Below are 26211 nucleotides of genomic sequence, written 5' to 3' on the forward strand. Positions count from 1 at the left end.
AAGATAATCTTTCCTAAAAGAGAAATCCAACTATTTTATATAACATCTGAAATTGTTACTAGATGGCCATTTTGTAAGCTGCAAAAAATAAACTGATGGTTAAAATACTATGACCTTGAAAATTTACACTTATCTATCTTCATTATCCCAGAGAACTCTGAAAAACCATAGAAAAACAGAAACAAACCTTTTGAAAGCTTTGTTTCTTCTACCACTTTGGTTAGATGCCCCTCTACGATCAGCTTCTCTGCCAAAGAAAATAAATGTTACTATCCAAGCCCAAATGGAGCAGCATTTCCCTGAGCGAGGCAGTGTAACACATTCCATGACCAAATTTAAAGATGATAACATTACTCCTATGACCAAGCTTGAACAAAAACTTGAACCTGGAAGGGGAACTAAGAGAATTTAAACTATGAGAGAGCAATCAGGTTAATGCAGAAAACTGCGGGTAGGGAGACGATTGCATTTTATTTTCATTAGATTGCACCTTATTTAATAAGTAAGTCATTGTGAATTGACTAAATTAAAACACTGTCAATTAACTAAATTGAAATAATGTATGCATTACCTCCATACTTATAATTTTTTGAGAACATTTAAAATCTATGAAATGGCCTATACGAAAATGCCTTGCTTCCATACCTTTCAAAGTTCAGAAAATTAACCTTTATTAGTTATTAGTAGATAGTAAACTCCTGTTTATTGCAATGAATCAATTTGTTTTGTCTATACTGATGTATTTTTAAAAAGCTCTAGACATGTATATTTTCCATTTGAAACAGGATTTAATTATTTGTCTATTCCTATTTGAAGTCATAGGTTAAGTCAAACTATACTATTCTCCAAAATAAAAAATTATTTAAAATACAAAAAAAGCAAGTCTAGATCTTTTTATGAAGGAATCAGAGAAAACAACCAATGCAACCTCTTTCTTTTTTAACTAAAAAAAATTTATTTTTAGTTGTAGTTGGACACAATACCTTTATTTATTAATTTTTATGTGATGCTGAGAATTGAACCCAGCGCCTCGCACGGTGGTAGGTGAGCACTCTACAGCTGAGCCACAATCCCAGCCCCCCCCATTTTTAAACTCTTATTTTTCAGTTATAGATGGACATAACATCTTTATTTTATTTATTTTTATGTGGTGCTGAGGATCAAACCCAGGGCCTTGCACATGCAAGGTGAGCACTCTATCGCTGAGCCATAACCCCAGCCCCCAATGCAACCTTTTTAAGTCAAGGATATTGAGCTGAAATAAAGTAATTCTAAAGGAATTTTACTTAGACGAGAAATAAAAATTTTGTCATACCAATAGTTTACTTTTCCCTGCTGACACAATTCAACAAAGATGCCTATAGAACATACTTCAGGAAAATAAAAAATTCTACAACTTAAATTTTAAAAAAAAGTCTTGTTTTATGTAAGATTATCAGTAAAGGTATAATGTATCTTCTTTATAATTTATTTGAAATCATACTTTCATATTCTACATTTCACTAGAGAGTATAACTATTCTGAATATCCCTTTTTAAAATCCTGCATGCCAATTGGTATCCTTCAATTTATTCTTTTTTTTTTTTTTTAAAGTAGTATAGGGTGCGGTGGTGCATGCCTATAATCCCAGAGGCTCTTGAGGCTGAGGCAGTGAGTTCAAAGCCAGCTTCAGAAACAGTGAGGTGCTAAGCAACTTAGTGAGACCTTGTCTCTAAATAGAATACAAAATAGGGCTGGGGATGTGGCTCTGGTTGAGTGCCCGAGTTCAATCCCTGGTATCAAAACAACAACAACAACAACAACAAAAACCCAACAAACAGGGGCTCGGGTTATGGCTTAGCGGTAGAGCGCTCATCTATCACGTTCGAGGCCCTGGGTTCGATCCTCAGCACCACATAAGAATAAATAAACAAAATAAAGGTATTGTGTCCAACTACTTCTAAAAATATATATATTAAAAAAAAACCCAACAAACAAAATAACAACAACAAAATAACAACAACAACAACAAAAAGAGTAGTACTGGGGGTTGAAACTGGAGTTGCTTAACCACTCACCGAGTTACATCTCTAGTCTTTTTTTTTTTTTAAGAGAGAGAGAGAGAGAGAGAATTTTTAATAATTATTTTTTAGTTTTCGGCGGACACAACATCTTTGTTTGTATGTGGTGCTGAGGATCAAACCAGGGCCGCACGCATGCCAGGCGAGCGCGCTACCGCTTGAGCCACATCCCCAGCCCTCTAGTCCTTTTAATTTTGTATTTTTGAGACATGGTCTTGCTAAATTGCTGTCCTTAAGCTTGCAATCTTCCTGTTTCAGCCTCCTGAATTGTTGGGATTATTGGTGAGTGCCACTGAGACTGGCCATGCCTAGATCTTTTTATTTTGTATTTTGAGATAGGGTCTCACTAAATTTCCAATCTGGCCTCAAACTGATAAACCATCTGCCCTAGTCTCTCAAGTCCCTGGGATTACAGATATGTGCCACTGGACCCAGCTTCTTTAATCTACTTTTGCAGTTTGTGAAATAAGTGCTGTATTCTTTTACTCTTCAACCAGCTGTAACTTGCCTACACCCATCATTCAGTCATTGAAACGACTCCATGATCATTACAAACTTTTGTCTGCCAAAGCCCATAGCTACTTCACATAACTTTCATTTCTTATTGACTATTTGTCCCTGCTTTTTTAAAAACAAGAATTCAAAGTAAAAGGTTTAGATAATTTTAAAAGGCATCAGTCCTATAAGAAGTAAAATGTAAGATGTCCTACCTGTCTTCTTACTCCATTCTATTCCTGAAATTCACTTCCTTCCTACAAGCAACAACTTTTTAACTTTTAGTAATTTTTTTTGTTATTTACATTTATATTACTAAATAATAAACTGATTTTTAAACTCTTCCATTTGAGGCATCACTTACTCAAAATCTTTAGGATTATTCTCCGATATGTTACTTACTATTATCATCACAAGAGTTACATTTTGCTAGTCTATAATCAATATTCTTATTGACTATTTTATATATGTGTCATATAATATGCTTATATTTCCTTTCTTACACAACACTTAGTATTTTTGGAGTTTGTAATGCCACATTTTGTTTAATGATTTTAAAAAATCTCTCTCTCAAACACAGTCCAAGTTTTAGGAGAATAATAAAATTCCTCAATACTGTCAAACATCCAGGTAATCTATCACATTATCCATCCATTCTTCCCTTCTCTCAATCTTGTAATCTGTGTGTGTGTGTGTGTGTGTGTGTGTGTGTGTGTTTGCTGGAAATTAAATCCAGGACCTAAGCTCTACCACTGAGCTACATTCCCAGCTCTTTCTACTTTTTATTTTGAGACAAAAGTCTATTTTTTTGAGACAAAAAATCTCTCAAGGTTGGCATGAAACTTGGAATCCTCCTCCTCAGCCTCCCGAGTGGCTGGGATTACAGGTGTGTGCAATGTACCTGCTCAGTCTTTTAACCTTATTGCTCTAGTCTGTGTTGTATCCTGTACAAAACTCCCTGACCCTAGATTTTAAATTTTCCTTTCCTATTTTATTCTCTTGTTTTTTTGTAACACTTCTGATAATATCCTGAGAAGTGGTGGACAGAGGGTAAAAGCTTTTGTAACTTTGTTCCTCTGAAAAATCCTATTAATGTTCTACCCTCACATTTATTTGATTGACAGTTTTTTGTTTTGTTTTGTACCACAGATTGAACCTGGGGTGCTTAACCACTGAGCCACATCCCCAGTCCTTTTTTATACTTTATTAGAGACAGTGTCTCACTGAGTTGCTTAGGGCTTTGATAAATTGCTGAGGTTGGGTTGGAACTCAAGATTCTCCTGCTTCAGCCTCCTGAGCCTCTGGGATTATAGGCATGTGCCATCGTGCCCAGCTTGACTGACTGTATGATGAGACATAATTCTATAAGAAATAATTTTCCTTTAGAATTTTGAAAGCATCATATTTCCTTTCTTATACAATATTGTCTTCTAGCTTCTACCTAGAAGGTAAGCCTGATGATAAGTTGACTCCTGTTCTTGAGTATGCATACATAGTAGAGATTTCTTGTGCTCAGTTATACCTGGTCTGACTGTTCTTTCTGAGTACCTAGGAGGATTTTATGTCTGAGCTCCTTAGAACTGAGGGAAGTTCATAGAATGCATGCTAGCCAGAGCCAGAGCACTTAAGAGAAAGTGGGACTAGAGTGGGACTATTCTATCCCCTCTCACCTCCCACTAAAGGAACTCTAAAAACATATGAAGACAGCAACACCATAAGATGGCAGGCTCTATCAGTCTAGACCCCTGAGTGACAATGTGGAGCACATCATGCACATGTACCGTGAGTAAGAAAGAAATGTTTGTCAAATTAAGCTATTAAGACTTCAGGTTTGGGTGCTGTGCTTGTAGCTCAGTTGGCAGTGTTTGCCTAGCATGTGTGAGGCACTATGCTCGATCCTCAGCACTACATAAAAGATAAATAACTAAATAAAATAAAGGTATCATGTCCATCTACAACTAATATCTTTTAAAAAAAGATATCAGGTTTTGGGCTGGGATTGTGGCTCAGTGGTAGAGCACTTGCCTAGCACATGTGAGACACTGGGTCCGATTCTCAGCACCACATGTAAATATATAAATAAATAAATGTCCATCAACAAGTAATAAAAATAAAAAAATAATAATAAAAATGATATCACATTTTGACAAAAAAAAAAAAAAAGAAAAATTCAGGTTTTGGAGAAAGGAGAGAAAGAGAGTAAAGGAGTAAAAAAAGGGATTCCTAAGCTTATTTGCTACTAAATTATAATTGGGGGGCTGGGGTTGTGGCTCAGTGGTAGAGCACTCCCCTAGCACAGGTGAGGCCCTGGGTTTGATCCCCAACACCACATAAAAATAAATAAATAAAAATATTGTGTCCAACTACAACTAAAAAACAAATATTTAAAAAATTTATAATTTGGCTTATTATGATTAATGAGAGCCTTTCTTTTTCTCTTCAAGTTTTCTTAATCTTTCCTTTATCCTAATGCTCTTAAATGTCTTACTCCTCAGCATATGGCCTTTTTTTTTCTTAATTGTGATAAATTCACCTAATGTAACCATTTTAAAGCAAGAATTCAGTAGTTATTTAGTATATTCATGATGTTGTGCAACCACCATCTGTATCTAGTTCCAAAACATTTTTATCACTCAAAAGGAAGTCCCATACTCCTTAATCATTTACTCTCCACCCCACTTCCTCAGTGCCCGGAAGTGACTCCTCTGCTTCCCATCTCTATGGATTTACCTATTTTGAATATTTCATATGAAAGGAAAAATAGTGTGTGACCTTTTGTGGCAGGGTTAGTTTGTGATCTTTAAAAATATATTGTCCTGGGCATTCAGGGTATTTTTTCTGTTTACAGAATCATATCTTTCAATTCTGGTGTGTGGGAGGCCAACCTTACGGGTGACTGAGTTACACTCCCCAGCTGGGTGCTGAGGCGCTCAGTCACAGAAATGGGTGTGTCTTGCTACAGCCCCATGGGTGAAGCTACCCTCACCTGTTCCTTTGTAATATAACCCCTTGCCCTGTTTAGGATAGAATCTTCCATGGAAGTGCCTTGTGTGTGTCCCCTCCTCTTACTGTGCCCTTGGATGTGGCCTACCCATGTGTCAGTCAACCTGCTGACAGTGGACATCATGAAGATAGACTCAGGCCCCTGAAACCTGACCCCTTGCCTCATTTGAATAGCTTCTCCTCAATAAAAGGGGTCAGCGCGTGCTCTCGCTCTCTCTCTCTTTCTGTGGACCCTTAAGGTCAGAGGAGCCGTCACAGCAACCCCAAAGAAAAAGGTATTTGTGTCTCTTGTGTGGTTATTTCGTGCAGCCCAGTTAGCTCAGTTTAACTAGAGTGACCCCTGAGCCTTTTAGTCGCGAGAACAGAAACCCGGCACTGGTGAATCATCTTGTATTCTATGTAACTGATAAATTTGGTTGTCTATCCTCCATCTTCTCCCATTCTCTTCCCCTTCTATTCTTAAATTCATTCAGATGAGTTTAAGTTAAACTCCAGTAATATTTTTTAATTTTCTTGAATTTTCCCCTTTTTTCTTAAAAAAGCTTGTCATTTTATTAATTTTCTGAAATATTTCCTCTATTTTCTCATAACCCTTATGATTAAAATAAATCTAATATCACATTTTAATCTTTCTTTTTCTTCAGTACCAGGGATTGAACTCAGTGGCACTCAACCACTGAGTCCCATCCCTAGCTTTACTTTGTATTTTATTAGAGACAGGGTCTCTGAGTTGCTTAGCGCTTCATAATTCCTAAGGCTAGTTTGAACTTGTGATCCTCCTGCTTCAGCCTCCCGAGCACTGGTATTACAGGTGTGTGCCACCACACCCGGCCTATCCCTAGTCTCTTTATGAGACAGGGTCTCACCAAGTTGCTGAGCCTGGCTTTTAACTTGTGATTCTCCTGCCTTAGCCTCCCAAGTCACTGGAATTATAGGCATGTGCCACCGCATCTGGTTATAGTTTTACTTTTAAAAAATTTAATGTGTACTCTGTTCCTTAAAAAAAAAAATGTCATCTCAGTCAGGTGTGGTGGTACACACCTTTAATCCTAGCTATCCGAGAGGCTGAATGAAGTAGGAGTATGTCGAGTGTGAGGCTAGCCTGGGCAACTTAGTAAGAACCTGTCTCAAAATAAAATTAAAAAGGGGTAGAAATGTAGTTCAGTGCCTAGTAGAGCTCTTGCCCAGCATGCATAAGGGCCCTGGGCTCTATTTCCAGTACCACACAAATACATACATTCCTATATAACCATCTTTATCTTGTTTCATACATGAAACATTTATCTTTCTCTGAAATTAATTTTAAAAAAGACTTTTTCCTTTTCCTTTTTTTTTAAACTTGTTTCCTGTTTCTTCCCTAGTCACATTTTATTTGTTTGTTTGTTTGTTTTTATCATTGTTTTCTTCAATAGAGAATTTCCTCAAAAGTCTGGTCATCTTGGCTGTCTTTTTATATTCACAAGGGGGAGGCAATAAAAAGCTGACACAGTTCAATTCAAATATGCAGGCTTCTTATTTGCTAGGTGACAAGTGGCAATTTATGGGGAGAAAAGATAAAGCTTAGAAACATTTTGTCTTTGTCTGATGGGTTTCTCTGGAATAGAATCCTCTAACCACCGTTCAGAGGGAGTATAAACTTGGTGCTGAGCATTCTGATTTACTACAGAGGCTTTCATTGATTTCTCCCACTTTTTTTTTTTCTCCACTAAGACGCTTGTGTCCAACATTTATATATATTAGCTGTCAATAAACCTTTATTTTTATTTATTTATATGTGGTGCTGAGAATCAAATCCAGTACCTCACAAGCACTAGGCAAGCACTCTGCCACAGTGCCACAACCCCAGCCCCTCTAGGCAACATTTGAAGTATCCCAATCTACAGATTCTCTGTACTTAACCACATCCCTATCCCTCCTAACCCCCCTTTTTTTTATTAAAGATTTCTTTTTGTTGGTGTTGTTGATAGACCTTTATTTTATTTATTATGTGGTGCTGAGAATCAAACCCAGTGTCTCACATAGCCAGGCAAGTGCACTACTGCTGAACCACAGCGCCAGCCCTCCCTAGCCCTTTTTTATATTCTATTTAGAGACAGGGTCTTACTGAGTTTCTTAGGGCCTCGCTGAGTTGCTGAGACTGGTTTTGAACTTCAGATCCTCCTGCCTCAGCCTCCTTCAAGCAACTGAGATTATAGGCATTATGAGCCACTAGGATTACAGGTGTATGCCACTACGCCCAGCACAAACTCCTTTTTAATGGCTTTGACTACCTGCTGCATTTGAATAATTTCTAAATGCTGATGCCAAATTTAACACTATTAATATCCAGAACTCTACTAATATCTTCTCCCAGAAACTCCAGAGGCTTATTTTTACCATGTCTAAAACTGAATTCCTCTTCTCCTACCATCTAAATGGTTTTGCTCTTGCTCTCTCCTCTCTAAGCTTTCATATATTCATGTCTATATAAAGGTATATTGTAACAACCAATTATATAAGGCCCACGGTTCCCTGAGTGTACTAATAATCTCTTGAAATATTTACTTTGCATCAGGCATAGTATTAGTAATTCCCAAGGATTACAAAGATATCTGTGATAAATCTAGGAATTTAGGGTTTAGTCATAGTAGGGAGGTATCTTATCAAGAACTTAATTCCTAACACAGATCTGGCACACAATAGATAGTAACAAATTACTAACACTCAAACATAATAATAAAACAGTATAAACTTTGAAAAAAAAAACTCTTCTAGTTGTTCTATAGTATACTGAAGATCTAAAGATCAGCTTATAAAAACACATCAAAAACTAATTTATTGCTCAAAACTGTCACCAACCCTTAAAACAAGACCTCAAGTCCTTACCACAATGTACAAAATCCATATGCTCTGCACAGGAAACCGATAATTACAGTCCCACAGGTCAAATCCAACCTGCTGTTTTGTGGAAACATGGCCAGGTTCATTCATTTTCATATTATGATGGCAGAGTTTAGTAGTTCAACAGAAACCTGGTAGCCTGCAAAACCTAAATTTTTACTACCTGGCCTTCCATTTTAAAAAGGTATTTGTGGTGTTCTAAAACTCTATAATCTCAGTCTTAGGTTATCACATAGTTTCTTTCTTTATTTGTGTATGGTACTGGGGATTGGACCCAAGGCCTTGTGCATGCTACACAAGCATTCTACCAGTGAGCTACATCCTTAGCCCTTTTATACATTTTATTTTTAGACAGTGTCCTGCTAAGTTTGGAATCCTCCTGCCTCAGCCTCTGGAGCAACTGAGATTATAGGCATGCACCACCTTGCCACATATTTTCCCTGTGTACACACAAAATTTACACAGTTTAATCTCATTTCTGTTCAGCTATATACTACCTTTGCTGCTTCTTATCACCTTAAATTACTTTACTTTCACTGAGAGAAAATGAAAAACTGGTTGGCAGTTAGAATCTCATAACATTATTCACTAAGAAAAAAATGCTTTTATTTTTCTTTAATGGATTTACCAATCCCAGTTTTTAAAATTTTGGTCCCTTCAAGAGATGTAAATTCCATTAATACAAAGTTTTCTATGCCTCACTCACTGTTTTGCTTATTTAGTTATTTTTCTTTTTTGGTACTGGTGAATGAACTTGGGTGTGCTATACCATTGAGCTACATCCTTTTTATTTTATGTTGAAGGAAGTTCTTACAAATGCTAAGGCTAGCCTCAAATTCACAATCTTCTTGCTTCGGCCTCCAGAGTTACTGGGATTACAGGTATGAGCCATGGCTCCTGGTTGTCTCATGCATTTTTAAAGCCCCAATAGCTAAAATAATGCCTGGTGTATGTATAGTAGATGCTTAATTAATATTTGTTGAATGCACAGATTGAGTTTGTTTTGTTTTTGTTTTGTCAAGGAGTGCTTAACTGCTGAGCAAATCCCCAGCCCTTTTAATATTTTATTTTGAGACAGGGCCTCGCTAAGTTGCTATGGCTGTCTTTGAACTTGCGATCCTCCAGTCTCAGCCTCCCAAGACACTCCCAAGGATTATAGGTATGCACCACCATGCCCAGCTAAGCATCTGTTTTTAAAGTAATAAAATTTTGAGAAACTGTTTTGAATGCTTTCATTATCTTAAAAAACATAATTAATAATTTTATGTATGTAAAAGTTTAACAGTACTGGCATATAAGAGCTAAATAATAATTAACTGCTATTATTATCATATTAAATTATTTAAGGTTATATTATCCAGTCCAATGAATCACTAATGGCCTATAATGAAGGAATTAAAAATTATACATCATTAAAGAAAAATCTCTATTGAGTCTCAAATGTGGAGTGGTGACTGCAAGGCTTTAGGAGGACTGAAAATTAGTATGGTAACACATACAATCAAAACAGCTGAGAACCAGATCTCTGCCTTTGACCCCTCACAAAGAGAACTTCTGTATAATGGTAACTACAGCTGTTTTGAAAGAGCTATTTGACTCAGCTCCAGTGAAAGAAAAGAGAGCTTTCGTTTTTCGAAAAAACTTCCTCTGTGAAGTTTACTCCAGAGAGCTAACTATTCATTTTCTCCTATTTAAAAACCATGGGTACCTATTGTTAAAACACACACACACACACACACACACAAAAGGAGAGACAAAAAAGTATAGATAATATTTTTTTAGTTGTTAGTTGGATACAATATCTTTATCTTATTTATTTATTTTTATGTGGTGCTGAGGATTGAACCCAGGCCTTGCACATGCTAGGCAAGCGCTCTACCGCCGAGCCACAACCCCAGCCCCTAGATAGATAAATTTTTATCAAGCAAATTTCTGTGTGACCACAGTCCATGTCAACAAACAGAATCTTCCCACCAAGCTCCAAAGGTTTCCACATTCTCCATTTCAGTCAAATCTTCCCTCTCACCCAACAGGCTTCTCTCACCCAACAGACTGGAGTATATTTATCCATCTGCTAGTGAAAGTGTTCTGGGCTGCTTCCATTTTTGAATTATTGTGTATATTGCTGTTAGAAACATCCCTGAATTTGGGCTGGGGTTGTAGCTTAGTGGTAGAGCTCTTGCTTCGTATGTGTGAGGCCCTGGGTTTGATCCTCAACACCACATAAAAATAAGTAAATAAAAATAAAGATATTGTGTCTATCTACAACAAAAAAAAAATTTAAAAATAAAGAAACAACCTTGAAATGTATGGTCAGGCATTTACATAGAGAACCTACCTACCAAGGAGTAGAAATGATGGTTTGACTACATTTGAGAACTATCACCTAAGCATTTAGTTTAGTCCGAAAATAAGTGATAGAGTTACAAAAACTGTTAAATGTTCCTAAAAACTAATCAAAAGAGAACCAAGCTTATTTCTTCATTGAAAGAAATAAATTATGTCCTATGTTACCACTGAGCACAAAATAAAAATGAAGAATAAGGCAAACAATGACCTCAAAGAAAGCACAGGTGTGCCAAGATTGGATTGAATTCTTAAACCGAAAGACCCATTTTCCTCACATGACAGCTACAACTAATTGAAATGTTAAAGCAGAATATAAACTCAAATAGCATGGCCTATCTCATACTGATGTTAGTTACCTAGGGACCCCAAACAATCTGGTGGAATAGAAGAGTAGGTAAATATAAAAGACACTAGATAATCTGCTGCTATAACTGCCAACTTTAAAATATTTCTAAATCTCACAGTTGGCTTTCAAAAAATAATGTTATAACTAGGCCATCAAAGCAATGTGCTTGAGACTAAATTTTAAGAAGGTATGCATATGGTAATTTAAATTTCTAGATTATGAGAAAATATTGTTTTAACATGAACAATAAAAAGCTAGATAGCCAGGCACATGCCTATAGTCACGTATGCCTGTAATCCCAGTGACTTGGGAGGCTGACGCAGGAGGACTGCAAATTTGAGACAAGTTTGAGCAACTTAGTCAGGCACTGTCTCAAATTTAAAAAAAAAATTAAAGAAAGGGCTGGGGATATAGTTCACTGGTTAAGTACCCTGGTACTGGCAAGGGTGAGGGTGATAGGGAAGACAGATCAACCATCTTTACTGTAAGATGATGGGGAGTTTAAAAAAAAAAAAAGGAAAACAGATTATTTTGACAAAAAAGCTACTAACACCTCTCCATGATCCCACCTACCCACATATTTTCTACCTACTACATAACAAGTATTTCTGTGTGCCAGGCATTATAGACCACTTAGTAAATACAATCTCAGTTAATTTTTATAATAATCCTCTGAGGTAGGTATTACCATCCCATTTTGTAAATGAGAGAATGGAGGTTAATTTGCCCAGAATCACTGCCAGGGAGAGGCCAAATCAGGATCCACATGAAAATCCAATTCTAATCATCATAAATAGAAATGAGCAAAAGTTACCAAAAAGATTATTAAAAGACAAATATGGGGGCTGGGGCTATAGCTCAGTGGCAGAGTGCTTGCCTAGCATGTGTGAGGCACTGGTTCTATCCTGAGCACCACATAAAAATAAACAAATAAAAATAAAGACATTCTGATCATCCACAACTACCAAAAAAAAAAAAAAATCCTTAAAAAAAGACAAATATGGTAAAGAAACTGATACTAGAACGAACATGATGATACAACAAAAGTAGAAAATTACAATTAATGTTCAACAGCAAGCCAGCAACTTCTCTACCTTCAGAGAGCAGCAATTCACAAGTAGAAATACAGCTTTAGGATTGCAAAGGAAAGGTTCTGTGTTACAATTACAATAACACAGACCCTCACAAGTTTATACAATTCTGCAGAATAAAATTAGTTAATATAATTCTCTAATGTATCCTAGACTAGACAAACTAAGGACAAAGAAATAATAAATTAGCACCATCTAGTTTACACTCTGTTTCCTATACCAGGGACATAACCTAACACACATCAAGTGCCTTCCATTCTTTGCCATAAATTAACTGTTTTGGCTTAGAGAAATACATTTTTAAAAAAAAAAAGTTTAATAATCTGTTTCAAGGAGAATATGTAATCAGAATAATCCTGAGATTATTTAGAGAGGCTGACCTCATAGAGGGAAGAAAAGTAAACATTCAGTTACATAGCAACACTGATTCAATACATTCCTCCAAAGAAGGCAATTTCAGTGTGAGAGCAAAGCCCTAGCAGGAAGGAGGGAAGAAAAGAAGTATACAGAGATAGTGCCTATAATTTCAAAATGAGGTGGGGAGCAAGGAGAGAATTTTTTGAAAATCAGGGGACAGCCCAGTAAGATACAAAACGTTAAGATAATTCAATTTTTAACTAATAATAACAAAAACGGTAAGCATGGATTAAGAATACAAAGGCATGAGGTTCACTTCAGGAGAATTGCTAAATCCACTATCAAGAGGAAGATACTGTGGGGGAAGGGGAAAGTTTGTCTCTAAAAGATAGACTTCAGAGGAAAGTTTCTCTGGTGCCCAGCAGAAATGCCTCTCCCCTCATCAGGACAGACAACAGCAAGAGAAATCAAAGTGTCAGGCAACAGTTCAGAGAAAGATGACTTTTACTATGCCTAAAAGAGATGGAAGGTCTCCATGGCCTTGTATTTTCTACCTTTCACCTGTCAATTTTTTGCTCAGTATGTAAGTCAATCAAGCGCAAGAGTTCATGGACATGTAGAAGCAGACTGAGAAGCGCACAATTTGTTGGCTCAGAAATTATCGTTAACAGAATACAAAAGTCTCAATGTATCCATTAAGTTAATACAGTAAACCTGAAATAATTAAAATGTGCAGGGAACGTTGAGTGTGGAGTTCTGACTAAACCAAACTCATGTTCTGAATCCTAGAAAAAAAAAATTGTTAAAAAATATGAGCAAGTTTTACTTGTTACTTTTTAATTCTAGATTTTATGCTATGAATCTCTTTTTATACAGAATACTACTTTATGGTTAGGGAATTATGCAAAACATTTTTTTTTGAGAGAGAGAGAGAGAGAGAATTTTTTAATATTTATTTTTTTTAGGTGCACACAACATCTTTGTTTGTATGTGGTGCTGAGGATCGAACCCGGGCCGCACGCGTGCCAGGCGAGCGTGATACCACTTGAGCCACATCCCCAGCCCAAAATATTTAAATTCCAAACTCCTTCTCTTTGATTAAGAACTTTAGGTCAAAAGAAGCATTTTTTAAAATCATCTGTTTTACCATTAAAGGAAAACAAGTCTGAAATGTGTCCCAACTCATTTATTTTCCACAAAATCAAGTTGTCCTTTTTTGGAGAACAATTATGTTCTCTTACACACATAAACTAAAAAAATGTATCAATACAATAAAGATAAACAAAGGATCCAAAGGAAGCCAGGTGTGGTGGCACATGCCTGTAATCCCAGCAGCTGGGGAGGCTGAGACTGGAGGATCTCAGGTTCAAAGCCAGACTCAGCAACTTAGTGAGGCTATAAGCAACCTAGGGAGGCCCTGTCTCAAAATAAAAAAAAGAGCTGGGATGTGGCTCAGTGGTTAAGTGCCCTTGGGTTCAACCTCTGGTACAAAACAAGACAAATAATAACAAGAACAACAACCCCAAAACCCAACCCCCCCAAAAAAAAACAAAGAAAGTGAATTATCTGCTTTCTAATTTTTAAAGCACAAGGTGAATTTATTCTATACAAGCACTAGTAAATAATGAAGGCAAAGTATTTAACTTTGCTTTTTTCAAGACTGAAAGGAACTGAGAATCTTAAGTACTACAGTATAATGAATTTATACTTTATGATCAAGATCATAAACCAGTTTATGATGCTTATCAATGAAAATAACAGCAACCCCCGCCCCCCAAAAGTCTGGGTAGGCTTGTCAATAAATACTCCAAAATTGCTTTAAAAGTGCTGAGGGTAAGTTCACCTGAGTAAGATGTTTGCTGAATTTGCCTTGTTTGTGATAATACTCATTAAAGTCAACAATTTCTATAACGGCAGCTTGTCATAAAATAATGAAATGTTCCTTCTGATAATAAACTGAGCAAGAACTAACCTATACTATTTTAACTCTGGCTAAACAGATTTAAGGAACTGAACAAATTTAGAAAATTTTGAGATACAAGTAGAATCATCATTAACCAAATGATTGCTACTTGCTACTTGAAATTCAAACCAAACATTTCAATAATAGGCTTTACCCTAGTTATATTAGCTTATGGTCTAAACTTTCACTGTTTTTTCAGGGGAGAGTACCGGGGATTGAACTCAGAAGCACTCAAACACTGAGCCACATCCGCAGCCCTATTTTATATTTTATTTAGAGACAGGGTCTCACTGAGTGGCTTAGCACCTCACTTTTGCTGAGGCTGGCTTTGAACTTATGATCCTTCTGCTTTAGCCTCCCCAGCCACTGGGATTACAGATCTGTGCCACTGCTCTGGCTTAAATTTTTATTGTTGGTATTCAGAAATCCAATGGATTCAGATACCTAGAAATGCCTATATTTCATTTTTTCTCATCTTTGGTCCATACTTTGTAAACAGGAATGAGATTTTATATGGATTTTTTTTTCTATATACCACGTTTAATATTTTCCCATGCAATTACATAGTTCTTATAAACATAATTTTATAAGCTGGTCAAATACTCTAATTGAGAGGATTTATTATAATTTACCTAACTTTTGTGCTCTCACTTATGTTTATTTAGTCCATTTCCCCCCATAACTATGATGCAATAAAAATCTGAAACATCTTTTGCTTTATTTAAAATAAACATTGTTCTGTATTAAAACTACAGATATTTTTATAATATTACTTTGAATGAAATGTTTGACAACAAATTAGAGATTAAATTTTTTTTTCTAAATAATCAAGTGATAAAAATAAAGGCTAGTGACCTTTTCTTGTCACTAAAGTGAAAGAAGGATTTCTGCAAATTGCAACTCAGTAAAACATTCTTGTGACAATTCTCTTATTTTGGGGGGCTCAAAATATAAACTTTAAAAGTTCAAAATAAAAACTTATCCAAGAATCATCACATGTAATAAAAATATAAAGTTTTTCTTCTAAAAAAGTTTATATTTTAGATTATATACTTTTTTCCTGGTTTGAGTAGATACCAATTATCTTGCCCCAAATCACTGTACTGTTTTTGAATAAAGTGAGATTTTTGTAATTAGAAGATAATAAAAAGATGCACCAATCTTTGCTTTATGAATACTGTTTGAAAGAACAAAAGAAATGCCACATTGACTAAATAAATTGCCTCAAAGTAGTATTAAACTTACATTTAATATTATAATATTTAAGACTGACAAAATCAGAGCTCTTCTAAAAACATTTAATGAAATTTCTCATTTCCTTAAATACTTTAAGGAGTATAATTCTTGATCTATTGAACTGATGTCTGCTGTTTATACCAGTTGTGACCTTTATAATTCTCAAATTCTCCTAAAATCGTAGATGGATGTGCATAAAAATTTGGAAAACCATTCATTTCAAAGGGAACAGGAAGAGAAAAGTGCTTGAGAGTGTTTGCACAAGAGGAAAAAGCATATACATTATCAGCAATTTTTTACTATATATGTGGCAATCTGCTTGTCACTCCCCTGAGCTCTTTCTACAAGTTTTTATTTTGAGACAGGGGCTTGCTCAGATGCTGAGGCTGGCCTCGAATTTGTGATTCTCCTGCCTCAGCCTCCTGAGCTGCTGGGATTATAGGCACACGCCACTGTGCCCAGCCCAAACTGAATAACTGTTTAAGGCTTCATTTAAGAACCTCAAAATTCAAATCGTGATTGAACTACAACTTAAAATAGATTATGGTTACCATCTATTTATTAAGTATTCACATAAAAGGCTGAGGTGCTTGAAAGTCCATTTTATTTCTGTACAGTAATGATGGCACATTAACAAGTTTTAAATTTCATCTTTTTTTGTGTGTGTGACTAATGTAAAATACTCTGTGAAGGCTGATACAATAGGAATATATTTCTCAAAAAAACAAAAACAGAAACAGTCTGAAAAGGTTCACTGCTGTCTAGTTGGCACACAAAAGTTGGCTTTGTGTACTTCTGCTATAATAAACATATCAAGATCCTCATTATTACTCTCACTTTTCAACTTCAGTCCCTGACTTTATTAAAATCAATGTGAAAAATACTCTGTACTCACTCTGGCATTCTATGAATTGATGAATAAAAGTGCAGTCCCCGCCACTCTTTGAAAGCAAGTGCTCTAATGAAGAAAGAAACACCTTTAAGGATATAGTTTGCTGCTGTCTTTGAAAACTAACAGCAAAGACAGGAAAACAAAAATGTATCAACATGGGTAACTCTGAGTAGGATTACTAAAAGTTGAATACACATTTTAATATTACAAGCAAACATATTTTAGAATTAAATGACTGAAAATAGTGATTTTATAACCATTAATTTATCCCCTGAATAGTGAGTGAGCTTTTAAAGGTGCAGTTTTTATCCAAAGAGCTCAAAAAAAACCAAAAAACAAAAAACAAAAACAAAAAAAACCCCAAAACAAAACACCAGACTAAAACAAAACCTCCAAACCAAAACAACAAAAAAATATCCAAACATACTGCCTTAAACAGCTTCTCACACTCTGAAATATACCTTTCTCCTGTAACCCCAACTACTCAGGAGGCTGAGACAGGAGGATCAAAAGAGTGCAAGGCTAGCCTGGATAACTTAGCAAGATGTTGCCTCAAATTTAAAAAGGGCTAGGGATATAGCACAGTGTTAGAGCACTTGCAATCCCCAGCACCACACATACATGTATACACACACACACACACACACACACACACACACACACACACACAGATAAATAAAATAACCCTTTCTCTATGAAAACTTCAGTATTAAAATTATATTTCAATATGATGTGAAAGGTGTGAAAGCATTAAAATCTTCAAAAAAGGACGCATGAGTCAGCACCACTCTCACTGTAAAACCCTCCTTTCTCTATCTCAGCCTACTTTACCTCTTTAATTATCTCAACATCCTTCCTGTTAGTTGCCTTCATTACCTCTATTCTCAAATTTATTATTCTTGGTTACAGAGCACTCCACTTTACAGTAACCATCAGTATAGACAAAAACATAAAGAAAAAAAGTCTGATATAACCTCATGTTTTAGAAAGATCAACACATGACTTGGTTACAACATAATACTGAGATACACATCATAAACATGCTAACTGCTACAGAAATTTAAAATTTAAAAAATTTAAACAATTTATCAATCAGAGCCAACTAAAGCAAAAAAGGAGCCCTTCGTAAAACAGCAACTACAAAGATAAAAAACTGTTTTACATAAATTCTTTATAAGCTATGATACTTTCAAAACTCAAACTAACATACATAACATCATGTTAAACATCAAAACTCATCTGGAACCAAATTTTAACCTAACTAAAGGATTCTATGAAACTTATCTGAAGCCAAAATTCAGAACAATATCAAAAGACTCAAATTACTGAAGTAGGATATCCCAACCATATCTGACCAGATAAACATCAACCTTTTATCCGCTCTGATTTTATCATCTGAACATGATACTAAAATGTTTATCATACACTTATTTAGATAAATTCTAAAATTAATATAAATAGATACCTACATATCCCTTCTACAAAGGCATCTCCTAAACATTTAAGAAAAGTGTCTTACAGATAGTATACATAAAGCTTTTATATTATGACACTTTTAATATTCTATTACTTAAATTCAGGCCTTTTGGAAATCACTCTGCCAAAGCTACAAAAATGTGTGCCACTGATAATCCAAAAGGAAGTAGATATTTATTGGTGAGAAAAGGGGTCTTTATGATATTAAACAGTGTTGTAGGAATGTAAACAAGACAAATATGAAAATGTAAAGTAGAAAACCACTCTACTTAAAATGAGTTTTATTTATACATGTGAGTTTCCTATGGATTTTAATGTTTTATGCCTATGTTGTCCAATACTACAGTCACTAGTCAGACATGCTATTGAGCCTTTCAAATGTGGCTAGTTAGAATTGAGATGTGCTTGTACGTATAAAACAAAGAGATGATGAATTCAACTAGTAAGAAAAAAGTAATGTGCAAGGTTTCAATAATAATCTTTGAAAACTGGTTACATGTTAAAATAACATTTTGGGATATTGTGGGTTAAATAAAATATATTATTAAAATGTGTTTACCTGCTTCTTTTTATATTTTTAATGTGGCGACCAGAAAAATTTAAATCATATATGTGGCTCTAATTATATTTCTTTTAGATTGCATTATTTAATACTCTTTAAGAGATGTTCAAATTATAATTATTAAATAAAATACAAAAAATAGCACAAAACCTGTGCTTTTAACAGCTCCATTATATTTAATTTCAAAAATTGCAGTTTGCTAGAAGAAATATTAATTTTAACATATTCAGACATTTTTGAAATATTCTTTTATAACCCTTCTTGGTGTTCTACTGCTTATAGAATAATTTTAGTTAAAAACTCGTAATATTATGTTTCTAGATTTTGGTAATATTGGAGTGCTTGGTAATTGGTTTGTATTAAATGACAAGTGATTCAGAATGTTACTGGTAACCCATCTCAAAAGTTCCCTATGTAAGTGTGGTGTGATGAAGGTTTTGTGTTTATTCAGAAATTTACTACTTAAGCTTTTTTTAAAAAAATTTTTTTAGGGCTGGGGATGTGGCTCAAGTGGTAGCATGCTTGCCTGGCATGCGTGCGGCCCGGGTTCGATCCTCAACACCACATACAAAGATGTTGTGTCTGCCGAAAACTAAATAAATAATTAAATAAATTAAATGTTTAAAAAAAAAATTTTTTTTAGTTGTAGTTGAACACAATACCTTTATTTTTTTATTCACTTATATTTTTCTTAGTTGTAGTTAGACACAATACCTTTATTTAATTTATCTATTTTTATGTGGAGCTGAGGATCGAACCTAGCACCTCACACGTACTAGGTGAGTACTCTTATCACTGAGCCACAACCCCAGCCCTACTTAGCATCTTTTAAAATATCCTATTAGTCTCTCTCCACATTACTCAATTTATTATCGCCAAAAACCAAATATACCAATAAGGAAAAAATACTTATAGCACGAAGTTACCTTTAAATATCTAAAATATCTTATTTAATCTTGAATAAAGGAATCCACAATATTCTATAATATAAAAACATTCTACTATTCCCAAATCAGTTGGAACTGGCAAAAACTTCATGCAGTAATTTGACAAATATAAATAGTAAAAAGATGGTTCTGTGTATATAAAAGAATGATTCTCTCAATTGAAGAAAGAGGAGGTTTTCACTTTAGGTTAATACTAATGCTATGAACAAATACACATTCAAGTCAAAAGAGTGAGGGACTGATTTAAAAGTGTACATACCAGAAAGAAAAATAAACAAAATAATAACAGAAAATACAAAATCATTTAAGGAAGACAAAGTTAGAAGAAAAGGATTAATTCATTTTACATCAGTTTGCTAAGTTTATTAAATGAAAAGTAACAAGTCGTTTTTATGCAATGAATATAAACTACACCTTTAAAAATTCTCAAACTGAAACTCATTCAAATTGGAATTTTTAAAATTGATGCATTTTACAAAAATAAAGAGAATAGTCAAATAGCAATTGTTAAAGAAACTTTATCTTAATTGAGAGTTCCAAAATCCATTATAAACACAATATTTTTAGGTCTTGACCTTGCAGTTCACATATACATGATCACCTGAGCCTATTTTGCTAGTTCTTGATTAAAAACAAGCCAAACAAACAAAACAAAAATAAACCACTTCCCAACTTTACCAGAATTTGATTGTTGCTCAAGAACTATAAAGATATCCTCTGATATATGGAAAAAATATTTAATGGAGTTTAAATATTTTATAGAAGTTTTGGTATGAACCTTGATATCTTCCACTAATTTTTATATAAAAATTGAGATGAGAGGCACATAGTGATATCAGTATACACAAGAAAATATTTTTATTTCTTTGGTACTCTAAGTATCTAGTGCAGAATTTGGCATAGCTGACAATCAACATTGGATGAAAGGGGAAGTGTAAAAGGCGAAAAGTATCTTCAAGACTAAAAGATTATAGAAGTCATTGAGCAAAAAGTAGTCCATGTAGTAACAGTAAAATCAATATCTAGTGGCTTTAAGTTATGGGCAAGAGAACATCTATGCTGTCTAGAAGAAAGGGTCACAACCCAAAAACTAATAAAATAATGTTTTTCTGATGGCAGAATAACTGACCTCATTTCCTCTATCCAATAAAACAGATGGAAAAAAGAAAGCAGTTTCTACATGTCTAAGGCACAATGGGCTTTTAAATAAACTCACACATTAAAAACAGGGGACCAGCTGGGTATAATGGCACATGCCTGTAATCCTAGCAGCTAGGGAGGCTGAGACAGGATAATTGCGGGTTCAAAGCCAGCCTCAGCAAAAAGCGAGGTGCTAAACAACTCAGTGAGACTCTGTCTGTAAATAAAATACAAATAGGGTTGGAGAGTGGCTCAGTGCTCAAGTGTCCCTGAGTTCAATCCCGGTACCCTCCCCAAAAGATGGGGAGCCAAAAGCAGAGCTTGATGGAACAAAATGATAGTCTAGCTTTCTAAAAATTACATTGGGAGAAAAACAGTTATACTAAGTCAAGTCATTGCTAATGTTGAACTTTATAATTTTTATCATTTAATGGAAATTTCCATATAACAAAGGATATCTAATAATAGATCATAGCACAAGTCTTAGAAAATAAAGGGAACACTGATTGTTAAATGATACAATTCAATAATGTGTGAGCAGTATGCTTTGCATTCCAAATAGTTAAAACTTTAAAACCCTGAATTTCCTATTCTGCTTAAATAGTAAAAGGTTATCATGAAAGAAAAATATTTAAGTTTTTTACACTACCTTTTTCTGTGCTCCCATTTATTTTAGGTAAGAAGTCATCAACTTGTATCCCTAGGATTAAGACAGTATATCATTGCCTGATCAGAGAAAGTAATGTTTTAAGTATTACACTTGGTCTCAAGTGTAACCATGGCATTTTGTATTTCTATTCACATTAAGATTGTATAAAACACTTTATATTTATTTTTACAAGAAGGGTTCAACATGCTATTTTTCCATCAATTCAGGCTTAATGGCCTTCCAATGAACCTCAAAAGAAAAAGGATTCTACTGTTCATGGATTTAAGTAGAACATCTCAGATGCAGAAATTTCATTTATCTCAAGGACTAAACAATGGTGCCCACTGGTGGCAATCCAGCATATTTAAAAAAAAATTTCTTTTTTTTAAAATATATATATTTTTTAAGTTGTAGATGGACACAATTGACCTTTACGTTATTTGTTTTTACTTTTATATGGCGCTGGGGATCAAACCCAGTGCCTCATACATGCTAGGCAAGCGCTCTACCACTGAGCCACCACCCAGGCCCCTTACAAAGAAATTTTCTAAGAGTGTAGCTATTTTATACCTAATATGTAAAACACCACTTACAGAAAATAAGAACCTAATATGAAATAATAAACAAAGTCAAAAGTTTAATAATGACAAAATTTAGCTTTAAACAGGAAATTTAAACAGGATGATACCTACCTAAGCTGCTGCATTCTTTAAGAGTTTTCTCCTGAAGATGTTCTAACCGTACTGTAAATAAAAGTCCAAGAAAAAGATATTTCACAGACAAAAAGAAAAAAAAATCAAATCAAAAGAATTTTTAGATTAGCTAACTTACCTTGTAAAGCTGTTAGCCTTTCATTGGTGAAATCATTATCAGCTTGCAAAGCTTCTATTTTTGCCTGGAGTTCCTGTTCTTTTTCTTCCATTTCATCTATTTTATGTTGTAATTCTTTCTTCTCAGCTTGTCCCTTCTGTTGGATCTCTTCTTGTCTTCCTTCTGCTACCTGTTGAGGAAGAAGAAGATTTAAATCTGATGCTGTTTTAAGAGGCCTAAGCCAGCACTGCCTTTATTCAACTTCTAAGGAATGTATACAAAATTTCAGATTGTATTTATAATGCCAATTTTTCTTTTTTTAAAAAATATTTTTATTTTGTTTATTTATTTTTATGTGGTGCTGAGAATCAAACCCAGTGCGTCACATGTAGACATTTTTTCTAAACCAGCAAAGAAAATAAAGACAAAGACCTAATGTCAAAAGTGATCTGTATTGGGTTCACTCCTCCATAATAGCACCTAAAAGAAAACCTTGTTGCAAGCAAGCAGTTTTATTACATCTAGAGATAAAGGGTCAAAATGAAACTCTATTTTTAAATATTTTTGATAGTGCTAGAGATTAGACCCAGGGGGCTCACACATGCTAGGCAGGTAATCTACCACTGAGCTACATCCTTAACCCCAAAACACCACAATTTTAATGTGGGAAGTAATATGTTCCCCTAAAATTATTATTGTTTTAATTTTTAAGTTCTAAAATACAATTTATTCTGAAATTTTAAACAAAATCATGCTTTGATAAAGGGATGATGGTATAAGTCTTTTTTAAAAAGACTTCCTTTTAACAAGACCAATCTTTATAACCATCATAGCCTATTTAGGCACAGTGATACACACATGTAATCCTAGCTACCTGGAACACTGAGACAGGAGGACCACAAGTTTGAGGGTAACCTAGTAAGACCTCGTCTCAAAATGAAAAAGGCTGAGAATGTAGCTCAGTAGTAATAGTGTTTGCATAGCATACACACACAAGGCCTTGGGTTCAATCCACAGAAAGAAGAATGGAATAAAAATAGAACTACCATGGGTAAACCAACCACACAGAAGATGTATGCATTGGTCTTCTCTAATAAATTCATATCTTCCAGGCATTCAATTCATGGTTTGAATTATAATAATATGGGTCTTCACTAACTCAGTTATAAGAATTCATTCATTCATTTACAGTACTGGGGACTGAACCCAGTACACTTTACCACTGAGTTACATCTCCAGTCCTTTTTATTTTTTATATTTGAGACAATGTTTTGTTAAGTTGCCCAGACTGGCCTTGAACTTGAGATCCTCTTGCCTCAGACTCCCAAGAGCCTGGTTCAGATATAAGATTTCAAAGGACCAACTAGACATTACTCTATGATGTGATCTCTCCTTATCCTAAATGTGCCACAGCTATAAGGAATGGCAGTGGAAGCAGAATCAACTCCATCCCTAAAGGCTAACAACAATCAAGCAGATAATTCTAAGATTCATCTGGGCTTATTCCAGTACTAAATAGTTGGGCTTTACCTTTGGAATGGGATAAAAATAAACAGTTTCAGGGAGAACAAAACAAAACCCTGAATATCTTAGGTTTTGTTGATTCTCATTTACTTCCTCTTCTATATCAAAAGATGCCAATTGTGAGGCAGTGACTCAAATTCCTCCAGAGGAAATATATTAGCTTTTACAGGCTTTCAATTATCTCTGGTCATTGAGATTGAACTAAATAGAATAGAAGCACCTTATTTTACAACAACTATTCATCAATATCTAAACAATATCTAAAGCTACCCAGTATGGTAGAGATTATTAGCTTAACATGCTTTTAGATTGAATAAATACATACCTTTAATTTATCAGATAAATCTTTAATCTCATTAACTGCTCCATTATATTTATTGGCTAATTCTCTTAATTCTTCCTGAGTCCGCTCATTCATTTCTTTCAGGTGGGTACATTCATCTTCAGTATTACTCAGACTTCGCTGAAATTCAAATTCACAATTTATTTTGAATAAATGTACATTTATTATTTAGCATTCCTTCTAAATTCAATTTGTAAAAAATATAACTCCATGGGCTATTCTAAATCAATACATTTCCTGAACTTTATATAAAGCTGAGTTAAATACAAATGGGACTTACTTAAACTAAAAAGTTTTTTCTCAGCAAGAGAAACAATAAGAGAGGTAAATAGGGAGCCTACATCCTGGGAACAAATTTTTACTCCTCACACTTCAGATAGAGCCCTAATATCCAGAGTATACAAAGAACTCAAAAAATTAGACAATAAGATAACAAATAACCCAATCAACAAATGGGCCAAGGACCTGAACAGACACTTCTCAGAGGAGGATATACAATCAATCAACAAGTACATGAAAAAATGCTCACCATCTCTAGCAGTCAGAGAAATGCAAATCAAAACCACCCTAAGATACCATCTCACTCCAGTAAGATTGGCAGCCACTATGAAGTCAAACAACAACAAGTGCTGGCGAGGATGTGGAGAAAAGGGTACACTTGTACATTGCTGGTGGGACTGCAAATTGGTGCGGCCAATTTGGAAAGCAGTTTGGAGATTCCTGGGAAAGATGGGAATGGAACCACCATTTGACCCTGCTGTTGCCCTTCTCGGACTATTCCCTGAAGACCTTAAAAGAGCATGCTACAGGGATACTGCCACATCGATGTTCATAGCAGCACAATTCACAATAGCTAGACTGTGGAACCAACCCAGATGCCCTTCAATAGATGAATGGATAAAAAAAAAACGTGGCATCTATACACAATGGAGTACTATGCAGCAATAAAAAATGACAAAATCATAGAATTTGCAGGGAAATGGATGGCACTAGAGCAGATTATGCTTAGTGAAGCTAGCCAATCCCTAAAAAACAAATACCAATTGTCTTCTTTGATATAATGAGAGCAACTATGAACAGAGCAGGGAGGAAGAGCAGGAAGAAAAGATTAACATTAAACAGAGACATGAGATGGGAGGGAAAGGGAGAGAAAAGGGAAATTGCATGGAAATGAAGGGAGACCCTCATTGCTATACAAAGTTACATATAAGAGGTTGTGAGGGGAATGGGAAAATAAACAAGGAGAGAAATGAATTACAGTAGATGGGGTAGAGAGAGAAGATGGGAGGGGAGGGGAGGGGGGATAGTAGGGGATAGGAAAGGTAGCAGAATACAACAATTACTAATAGGGCATTATGTAAAATTGTGGATGTGTAACCAACGTGATTCTGCAATCTGCATTTGGGGTAAAATTGGGGGTTCATAACCCACTTCAATCTAATGTATGAAATATGATATGTCAAGAGCTTTGTAATGTTGTGAACAACTAATAAAAAAAAAGCTGAGTTAAATAACATAAGGATTTCAATTTACATACTAAAACAATAATAAGATTTAAAAAAAATGTTGGGGGTGTAGGGGACACTGTAATTACACCTTTTTTTGTACTGGGGATTTAACCCAGAGGTGCTAAACCACTGAGCTACATCCCCAGCCCTTTTTATTTATTATTTTGAGCCAGGGTCTCATTGAGGCTGGCTTCAAACCCACAGTCCTTCTGCCTCAATCTCCTGAACCACTGGAGTTATAGGCATGTGTTACTGTACTCAGCCAATTACAATTAAAAGGTCAACAGCTGTGACTTTTAGACTTGAAAATACTTTAAGCCTGTTGATTCTTTTTTATTTTGGTACCAAGGATTGAACTCAGGGGAACCCAAGGATTGAACTCAGCCACTGAGGCACATTTCCAGCAACCCCCACCTTTTTTGTATTTTATTTAGAGACAGAGTCTCACTGAGTTTCTTAGGATCTCACTAAGTTGCTGAGGCTGGACTTGAACTTGAGATCCTCCTGCCTCAGTCTCCTAAGCCACCAGGATTACAGGGGTGTGTACACTTGCCTGGCTAAGTCTATTGATTCTTAAAGT

The 26211-nt window shown here is 35.0% G+C and overlaps 1 protein-coding gene across 23 annotated transcripts in view; it reads right to left on the reverse strand.

Annotated features, from left to right (window-relative positions):
- Positions 1-26211, reverse strand: part of SLMAP (sarcolemma associated protein) — a gene marked incomplete at its 5' end in the record, with an annotated part of 163488 nt that overhangs the window by 38687 nt on the left and 98590 nt on the right. For 7 of the 23 annotated variants that reach the window (XM_081284599.1, XM_081284603.1, XM_081284609.1 and 4 more), the window contains 6 exons: positions 188-247; positions 16676-16738; positions 21447-21497; positions 22139-22189; positions 22278-22446; positions 24106-24243. In XM_081284599.1, the coding sequence (XP_081140725.1) occupies positions 188-247; positions 16676-16738; positions 21447-21497; positions 22139-22189; positions 22278-22446; positions 24106-24243 (532 nt within the window). The remainder of the gene's footprint in view (positions 1-187; positions 248-16675; positions 16739-21446; positions 21498-22138; positions 22190-22277; positions 22447-24105; positions 24244-26211) is intronic. The other 16 variants (XM_081284605.1, XM_081284613.1, XM_081284614.1 and 13 more) reach the window with 5 other exon arrangements.

This window comes from Spermophilus citellus (assembly GCF_964194105.1).
Source record: "Spermophilus citellus genome assembly, chromosome: 3".
Classification (NCBI taxonomy): domain Eukaryota; kingdom Metazoa; phylum Chordata; class Mammalia; order Rodentia; family Sciuridae; genus Spermophilus; species Spermophilus citellus.